General features: G+C 35.8%; 1 protein-coding gene across 3 annotated transcripts; it reads right to left on the minus strand.

Annotated features, from left to right (window-relative positions):
• Positions 1-548: 548 nt before the first annotated feature.
• Positions 549-10,277, minus strand: LOC106164563 (uncharacterized). Of its 3 annotated transcripts, XM_013542519.2 has the most exons (11): positions 10,153-10,277; positions 9,003-9,138; positions 8,405-8,450; positions 7,174-7,464; positions 6,557-6,670; positions 4,469-4,582; positions 3,239-3,352; positions 2,636-2,749; positions 2,216-2,326; positions 1,864-1,977; positions 549-1,617 (listed from the first exon to the last, which is right to left on the minus strand). In XM_013542519.2, the coding sequence occupies exons 3-11, from the start codon at positions 8,418-8,420 to the stop codon at positions 1,283-1,285; spliced, it is 1,323 nt and encodes a 440-aa protein (XP_013397973.1). In that variant the 5' UTR covers positions 8,421-8,450; positions 9,003-9,138; positions 10,153-10,277; the 3' UTR covers positions 549-1,282. The 3 variants fall into 3 exon arrangements, with proteins under 3 accessions (XP_013397973.1, XP_013397971.1, XP_013397974.1); XM_013542517.1 differs by lacking the exon at positions 9,003-9,138 and having other exon boundaries at positions 10,153-10,276; XM_013542520.3 differs by lacking the exon at positions 9,003-9,138 and having other exon boundaries at positions 1,495-1,617; positions 1,842-1,977.
• Between the last annotated feature and the right edge of the window lie 84 nt (positions 10,278-10,361).

Below are 10,361 nucleotides of genomic sequence, written 5' to 3' on the forward strand. Positions count from 1 at the left end.
ATACGAAGTTACAAGATGGGAGAAAGTAACAATATCAAATTAAATGAACACACATACAAGTACATCCACCATAGAATGGAGCAAGAAGTTTGGCGAAAGGGCAAAATAAAGACCGACTGATAAGGGATGGTGTCGGTTAAAATTAAAATTGAAATAATATTATAAAGTTAGTGATCATCAGGTGAAACTGATAAAACAGTTCAAATACGATAATCACTGCACAAACCGCAGCTAAAAAAAATAATAAATAAATAAATAAATAAATAAAACACGACTGGCTTGCACCAGTATCTAAATGTCATATTCCACAATGACTAAAACCAGACGTGAGTGCCTGGATGCTGTTCCGGCCATCTAGCTGTTACTCTCTGTGTTTTCTTAATAAGCCACAGACATCCTAAACTTAAACTATATAACCCTTTAGCCCTGCCATTGCCTCCATAAACACACTTATTTACCGTAACTGCTGTTTTATATAGCCAAATGTTCACACGCACATCAAAGCTCGGATTTTGCTCTTGAAAAATCAAATAAGAAATTACTGCATATGACTGAAAATTGTCATTTATTAAAATAGAGAAATGTAATATAATACGAAGTTACAAAATGGGAGATATTATCACACATGCGTCCCCCATACAATAAAGCAAAAAGTTGGCGTAAGAGCTAAATACTGGTGATGCATGACCACAAGCTGTGAGAGAAGGTCACATCCCCTCCAATGTTTCCATTACAAATATGTCAATGCAATTGACAGTTATGTGCAGCGTTTTAGATATACCCCTATGCTATATTTAAAGGATGCATTCTTACTCTAACCTTAACTAAAAAAATGACTTGCATAATAACACAATGTTGAAAACAATGACCATAAAAACATAAAATGTCTCGAAAACTAACAATCAGTTAACAAACTTTGATTGTATACTATTTGTCATTCCAGGCAATAACGGGTGACGTTACAAAAAACTATGCTCAATCAAAATTTGTTCAAAGATTAACTATTTTAGATAAGATACGTTCAATCGTATCTCTGTAAAAAACATTATCGTGGTATGATGGAAATTAAGTATTAAATTTTGTACATCATGTTAACATCCTACAGAATATAATTTATGTAAAGGTAAAGCAATGGTAGTCTGTGATAAAGGTATTCTCTTGGCATGACAAAATTGAAACAAAATATAACATCAACTCATTTGATGCAGGACGGTGACATATGCTTTACTGTACATAGTTCAGTTAGCTTAGGCGGTCATGCAATTAAAAACAGTTCGTGTAATCAATAACATAGAACGCCAGCGTCTTCACCGTGATTACAGTTTTCAATTCCCCAACCGCTGTGACTACACGATCCAATGTTGGATTCGGAGCCTGTGCAGCCGACATCATCCAACCATATGGTTCCACTACCTTGTCCGAAATACGCTTCTCGTACGGCAACTGCGTTGGAATAGGGAAGATTTAACGACTTGCAGAAAACTTGGGCATCAGTGTTATCCCAGCTGTCATCGCACACTGTTCCCCAGACTCTATTATGATACACTTCAACTCTGCCACCATACTTTCCATTGATATTTATTCCAACAAGACGGTACGGGTGACGGTGCAGCAAAGCTGGAATGTTCAATCAAAACCTTGTCAAAGAGCAAGTATTTCAATTATGACCATTCGCGTGTTTGTATTTGAGAGAGCCATATTCTGTCATGGAATAACTGAAATATAGTTTTAAAATTTTACAGCATGTTTACATTTAGAATTCACTCACATTTTATGTTATTTACAACAACACTTATTCCCGTTTTACCTACAGTTTAGTAAAACAGATAATATCAACAAACAATTTCATGACGCGGCATCAACCTGATTCACAATCCCTGCCGATGTATCCAGAAGGACAGCTGCAATAATAGGTGTTAGCATAACTCCTGCAGGTGGCGCCATTTTGGCAGGGACGGCTGCGACATTGATATCCTTCTGTAATACAAATAGCAAAAAATCGTATCGTGTTAAATATGATATCAATGTTATCAGTGAGATGAAATCGATTATGACTATGCCTCCCTAAATAACGCTCCAGATTTACCCTGTAATTTTAATCAAAACGGTATATAATCCGTTTATGTGAGAACGTACCAGAACATACTCTCTAGATCACAATAAGAATCAATTTTAACATATTGTTTGTCATCCTATATTAATTATTTAATCTCACCCTGGCAATTTGACCCTTGGTACCCAGTAGGACACAAACATCGATAAGAATTCACCATGTCAACACATGTCCCACCATTCTGACAAGGACGACTGGAACATTCACTGATTTCTACAATAAGAAATATGAATGGCAATATATGGTAAAATGAGCAGAGTCATTGTACATTGACTTATAAAGTAGTAACATATATTTGGTTAATTTCAGGAATTATTCAATACTTACAGAAACAACATTCCATCCAAATAATGCAGGTGACTTATATCAAATTGCTATTATAAAATATTTGCTATTCTCCTTTAAAAACGGTCGTTAATATAATACAAATTGACCTGATATATTGTAAGTTCTAACTTACAGGGGGTATAATTCTGCGTGTTTTTATTAAATTCTGCATGATTTTTAACTATAATATCATACCAAGGTGGCAGTATGTTCCAGTAAAACCACGTGGGCAACTGCAGTGAAATCCGCCATAACTGTTTCTACAGGTTGCGCCAAGGGTACATGGGGTACTTAAGCATTCATTTATATCTGGAAAGAAACAAAATAAATTTGCACCAAAGACTTTACTTTGAAGTTTACATCAGTTAAACTTTTATCACCTTTATTTTACATCATTCATGTGTTACTTGGAATTAGGCACCTTTTCTGTTGAATGCATTGACAAGATATGAGTTTTTAATATTTTTGAAAGAAAGCCAACAATAACATATGGTATAATTCGGGACCAGAGTTCAAATAACGTTTATGGAAATTTGTGTTAACTGTGACATCGACTATCACATATTTTTCTCCAAATGAGTACTAGGCCTACTGCATGGGTATAGTGTAAATTGTGATGCAACAAGCAATAAGTTGTGTACATGAAGACTTACTACCCTCTAGCAGGATGGCAGATATTAAGGCACATTTTCCACATTTCTGACAAAGAACAAAAGGACCGTCTTTTTATCTAAAGACATATATGTGAATATCTTATGAAAAATCAATCTGTCAACCTGTTAGAGAGTACAGACTTACCGTCTTCGCACCTTGGCCCATGGAAACCGGAAGTACAAGAACACAGAAACGAAGCTGCCAGGTTTACACACGAGGCACCATTTTTGCAGGGTAGGCTAAGACAATGGTTGGTCACTTTGGAAATATATAGTTAAACATGATTAGATCTCGTAACAGAAATATCTTGCTTACAATGCAGTTACACTCATAATACACGGGATAAATATGTGAGTTATGGAATGCGTGAAAAATTACGTATTATTTCTAGACAGTAATTTGTCGATTTCTTTATTTTTTGCTGAAACATTCTATAACACCGTTTGAGATAATGAACAGTACATGTAACAATTTATCCATTTTTCAAATATTTCCCAATTTATAACTTTCATTACCATTAGATGTTATCACCATTTGCCAAAATATCTTTTTTTTCTGCCTTATATACATTATTTTGGGCAATAAATAAATCTTCATTTTTCACTGACTAAATTAATTAACATTTACACATGTCATCTTACGGCTGAGCTCATTATTGCGATATTGGTGTAAAAACTGCAAAAAAATCGATTTCTCAAATTCCTCTTTTACCTGATCACCCACAATCACCGTTTTAACGCCGATTTAATGGCACCATTTAGTTCTCCAAATCCCTGCCAGCGATTTTTCTTAAAAGTATTAGTTCAGATTTTATCGTTGATAAAGCAAAGTTGTGCCTTTGTTGAATGGAAATATGTAAAAAGGGGCTCATAACAGAAATATCTAAATCAAAATGATGACACGGCATTTTAGCCTATAAACGCCTGGTCAACTATGCAAATTTTTGTGATATAATCTTGTTCGGAGATGAAGTCATGCCCCATACGGTTTGCTATCCCACCTCAAAATAAAAATAAAGGTGTTAAATTGACGATTAAAGCTTTAAGTTGCTTTGAGCTGAGTACCTGTATACTTACATGTATACTATTGCAACAAATATATAAACATCGATATTTGATATTTTGAGGATTTTTTCATTATTTAAAATCAGCACGAAGATAGATGCATTATTGAATAATAAGATGCAGGAAAGAACTCATTCTCGGTATCTGGATAATAATAAAGGGTAACAATATCCTTCAATTATGATTTTACTTGAACCTTTTCTATACTAAATAGTCGTTTTTGTGTTAGATCATCGCAAGAATATAAGAAATTTTTCAATAGCTTGATCAGTTAACTGGATTTAACGACAGCCATAGCTGTAGTTCTTACTTGTTTCACAATTTCGACCCGTATATCCAGACGGACAGCTGCACAAATACGTCTCAGATTGATTCCTGCAGGCTGCACCATTTCGGCAAGGCTGGCTGCGACAGGGATCTCTTGCTGTAACATAAATTTAACTTGAAATAACTTGAATCACCTCGTTCTTTTTCACAAAGACAATGGAAACACCTGCTCGCAAACAATAAATCCAGGAACGTGGCCAAACACACACACACACACACACTGGTTTGTTCAATGTGATGTTTGAAATAGGATCCAGTTAATGCTGACCCATAAAGTTCTGCTGTGCCCAATTAATTCTGTGAGCTAACCTTGAAAAGCCTGGTCACTTCAGTAAATTGGCCATGATTTATTTGCTTGCCTTTATTACCCATACAAAGTATACATTTTTAAAAAGCCAATATTTCAAGCTAAATGAAAATAGAATTTAATTTAAATTCAACGTGCAGTATCAAGAGTTATGACCAGTTAAAAACTACATTTTGATTTGGTAATGGGTGAAATAAAACAAAGTTGATTTATCTTATGCACATCAATTTTTTATTTCTCCATACATTTGCCTGAAAATTCACAGAGATGATGTCAATTATAGTAACTTTCAATCCAGGAAATTTCAGCAAGTTATCTCTATTAATTTCCAAGTTATGCTCGTTTTGCTATCAGGTATACCTACTTGAGCCAGCTTTTCAGCTCACCTGAACTTCGTGGCCAGAGCTGAATAGAAGTCAAATTTTAACACCATCTATGACAAAAACATCTTTAAAACTTATATCATGAATAAAGGAACATCATCCCCACTGTCTATATCACTGTCACTCGAAAACTCCTGATCAGTGTCGTAGTTTTCAATAATTTCAATAACAGTATCCATTCGCAGGCCCCTTCCGTAGTGAGAAGTCGCCATTTTGATTTTACTTTCTCCAGCTAAGTCTAGAAAATCGTCGATTTCTCGCTCATATATATTTCTATCGTCCTTTATATCATAAATAAATGAATATCATCGGCACTGTCTATGTCACTGTCACACGAAAACTTCTCATCAAAGTCCGGGTTTTCAATCATTTCAATAACAGTATCCCTTCGCAGGTCCCTACCGTAGCGAGGAGCCGCCATTTTGATTTTACTTTCTCCAACTAAGTCTTGAAAATTGCCGTTTTCTCGCTCATATATATTTTTATCGCCTTTAAAAATGGTGGCAATGAGAGACAAGAAACATACCCGGATGTTAAACTATATTTCATTTTATGACTCACGATACAAAATAGTACAGAAGACGATCTTTCCAAGATACGCACATATGCGGTTCTGGGCTTTTGGGGTAAGCGATAATTGAACCGCACATATATGCGGTGACGGGCTCTATGGGGTTAAAACCTACCCTGGCAGTCTGCCCCGTAGTACCCGGCAGAACACAAACATTGATAAGAATTCATCATGTCAACACATGTTCCGCCATTCTGACAAGGACGACTGGAACATTCACTGACTTCTGCAATTGCATAATACATGTTTCAGTAAAAATAAATCAAAATGATTAAGGTTTTCTCCACGGGCTGGAGAATCTTCCACAGTCATTTATATCCTGCAAAGCTTCTTATATTTCCCAATCCAGACCTTAAAGACGATAAAACCCTCAAGGATAAAGTACCTAATGTCGTTATTATCTTTCTAGCCTCCTAGACTGTCTTCTAATGTTGCTCTCATCGTTTGATTTACACACGGCAAAGGGTTGCTATTCAAAGCACATGCTCGTAAAGACAGACGTCGTTCAACTGACCGCAAGTCAATCACAATTAACGTAATGGTTTTAAAAAGGAATACTACATCTAATACTAGTGGAGGGACGTGTAGAGCAATAATTCTTTAGTAGGAGATAGCAGGAAATCACGTGAAGAGTACCTTTAAGTATACGTAGAAAAAGAAGCAGAAAGGAAATAGCTAACAAACAGCACAGAAGACTCTGTTAATTTTGGAATTCAGTATTAGAGATAACAATGTCTACATTTCATAAGTACTTGCTCTTTTTCGTTTTCATTTATCAGTATGATATTTGTCTTAATTAAAGTATAATACCAAGTTGACATAATTTGCCGGAAAGACCAGGAGGACAAATGCAGTCAAAACCATCATGGGTCTTTCGACAGGTGGCGCCTCCGGCACATGGGTTGTTCAAGCATCCATTCATATCTGGAAATGAACGGGTATATATTTGTAAATTATCAAATATTCTGTCAATTTTCATGGTACAAAGTTCTTTATTTTAATCCAGTGCATAGCTATATTTTAACGATCTTCTTTATACCTGTACAATTACAAAATGACGGGTGTTGTACCCACCGTTTTCTCACCAAATGTACATTATGCCTTGATAACTGGAAGATATGCACCAAAACAAGGCAAATAGTTCTCGCACGTGGTACCGTTTTAATAAAACTTCCCAAACCAACGATTGGTCAATATGATAAATATCTGCGGTCAAGCTCCCTTACTCGGCCACGCCAAAGCTTTGGAATAATATATGGTAGATAGTAATCAAATAAAGTTTGGAGTTTCACATGATTGACAGAATCCTCTATATGTTTATCAAATTCATAAAACATTTTCAATGTATTTGTCTTCCGTCTTTTATTTTCTATTTGACCTATTGTTAACAGAAATCAAAATTTTAAAATTATGCGTGAGTTGCTCACTTTTTTCTTCTAGGGTATGCACAAGCGACCATACAACAACAGCAAATAGTCCTGCGCATATGATTCCCACTAACACCAGTGCTATTTGTAACCGTCTATTGACTTTTGTCTTTGGTGGCTGTGTAATCCTGATATTGGGATCATCGGCATTGTCGGTTGGATGAGGAATCCTTAAACTCTCGTAAACACTTGGTGTCTCTTCTGGAACTAAATTCACATCCGACGACGTCTCATATGTTGCGTTAACATAAGCGGCCATTTGACTTTGAGGGGTGGTGAATAACCTGATTCCTAGAAATAATTTAATTATGATTTTTAAATTTAAATAAAAAAAATTAATTAAAATTACTGAATTAGTAACGTATGTTTCAAGAAGTATTTTTTCATCCATCATCAGCTAAGAGGCCATTCATAACGAGAAGAGCCGAATGCTAGCTAGGCCACGACCTAAATATGGCGGAGCTACATGAAAGGAAGACCGCTTAATCATGTAATGGTCTCTCCGCCTCTCACACGGTTCCCCACGCGTCGTCCCTCGACCGGTTGAATTGAGCCGATATTTGATAACCATGCGCCTACAGGGACGACGCGTGGGAGGCGTGTGAGAGGCGGGGAGACCATTACAGGATTAAGCGGTCTTACTTTCATGTAGGTCCGCCATATTTAGGTTGTGGCCTAGGTAGCAATCGACTCTTCTCATTCTGAATGGCCTCTAATATTAAAATAGTCCACCTGCTAATTTTCAATGTCTATCAAGAGCATCTTCATCAGGAAAATAGGCTACGCCTCCAACCCCCTTACTGCCATAAAAGGCAGGTATAGGTTAGTGAGGATGGCTTCAACATTTGCCGTTGAGAGAAGAAAATATAATACTTTCCCTAAAACATAACACAGCTGATGGAATTCTTCTAGCTCTGACGTAACACAGACTGTTTTCATTATTTCACATGTAAGCTACGCATGCACTTTACAACGAACAAAAATAACCCATGCTTATTGGCACTCTGCGACGATTTGGACGTCAGATTCAAAATTAATTAAATTGACTAAAGTGGGAAGCTAATATATTTATCTTCGAAGAGTAAATAAAATACATATATCTCACAGGACAACTTTTTTCATATATACTCCCTCAACATTATTTTTATAGCTTAAATGACAAACAATTTTATAAAATCAACTCCAATTTACTCAAATTCATTATATGAAGCTTAAGTTCCTGGATGCATACCTTTTCTGTCTGCCATGTAAAATTTCTTCGAAGTTGAGGAGCTGTGCTGAAATAATAAAAAAATGCCGTAGAGTCACATCTGGCAAAATCGCAGCATTTTTGAAACGGAAAAAAAATCAAAATGAGCATTTTGCATCTACGACGTAATTCACATTATCTTTTTCAAAATCACTAAAGCGGTTTGAAAAGCATTTTATCACATGTTTACGTTTCCCTGCGTTAGTATTTTATGACGTAAGATGGCATCACGTGGCAGGGTATAAATGCAAAACAAAGGTGGCCCAAGGCATCTACTTTGTAGGGCCCCTAAAACAAGTTGTGAAAGATCAGAAAGTATGTCATTTACCGAAATTTGCTGTGACCTCTCAGTGAGGTATGAACCAAGAAACGCAATGTTATGTTGCCCTTTTCCCTATTTGTGTTGATAGTTTTATGTTCATATAAATTTACACCTGGTACTGAAATTATAAATTGGGGGAATGGTTTAGAAGTTATGCAGGTCTGTAATTCAGCATGATGTAAGGGTCTTTTTTTGTTTTGTAAATGTCAAACAATTCCAGATTTTAGCGCGTCCGGAAAGTGAGTGGAATAGCATTACCTTTCTTCGTTGCCCGGGAGTAAGATGCTTCAAATCAATCACCGATACTAAACACCAGACGAGAGCGATAGCGCTGGCCCAGATGACCCGGTGCTGAATTTGATGTGAGTATGATACCTGTTGTTTTAGTGGAAAGCTAGATGATGTGTAAAAGAATAAATTACCTGTTATTTCTTAAAACTGTCTCAAAATTATGACCTTTGAATTTAAAAACGGCATAAAATAACCATAAGCGCTCGACTTTACTTTATATTGCTAACCCGTATGTGAACCTGTTGTCTAATACCCATGCACATTAGCGAAGAGACCAGACTAGAAAGCAAACTTTCTTATCGGTTTTGTCATTTTCACGAGGTCAAAAATTGTATGCTGCAAAAATTTGTTGTTTGTACAACACGTTATTTCAACTCTTATCTCAATTATTTATCATGAGTTCTAGGTCATTCTAGACTAAATACCTTCGTTGGGAAGTTGTTATTATCGAACTGCTAAAATAAGAATTAACTTCAACCAATTATAAAAATCAGAATCATTTTCCTTTGGAGCAAGGTTTGATAAATGTTCACAATTAAACAAATAAAGAATTAGGTATTAAAGTTCAAATGCGTCACTGAACCGGTTAAAACTGTTTAAAAGGCGTTCCTTTTAATTCCGTTGAAATTTCAGAGTCTGATGTTGCTAGGTAAAAAGGTAAGACGTGGTGATGCTGGGTGAGAAGAGTCTGCCATGATACTATCATTTCTTTTCTCCATAAGCATATCACTTACTTTAAGAGTCTACATTAAACCATATACATGTAGATACATTCACAAACTGCACTTTCCCCTTGATATCGCATCATAATAATTTGATATAAAGATTCTCAACTTTAATAAGTAAAACGTCACTTGTGAACCAATCAATGTTAAATTTCAGGATAAAGATTGTTTTTTTAAAGGTTTAACAAAGAAATGGCTATAGCGCTGAAATCACTGTGATAAGAATAATCATTTTATCCACACTCACGAACATTACTTTTTAAAATTATCGTCAACATTTTAACTGTAAAATGTGGAGCACCATAGCTGCACAGTTGTGAAATGATATTACTTATCTATGGGAGTATATAAATAAATATTCAAAATCTGGAAAACATAACTATTGTACTTACCAGTGCGTTTGCAAAGTGGTGTTTTCAAACAGCTTTTTTCTAATGTGACACTGAGCACGTTTGTTGACAACAACGCGTTCACTCCCACGCTGAAACTAAGCAGCATTACTTCCTGGTTCACAAACGAGCACAGGATGTGACGAGAAAAATATACGACGTTGCAAAAAGTTTGCAACTAAGAGCAGCTGCTTATATTTCTAGAAACGATA

Source organism: Lingula anatina, unplaced genomic scaffold (genome assembly GCF_051362555.1).
Source record: "Lingula anatina isolate TDL-2025a unplaced genomic scaffold, LinAna3.0 unanchor82, whole genome shotgun sequence".
Lineage (NCBI taxonomy): Eukaryota > Metazoa > Brachiopoda > Lingulata > Lingulida > Lingulidae > Lingula > Lingula anatina.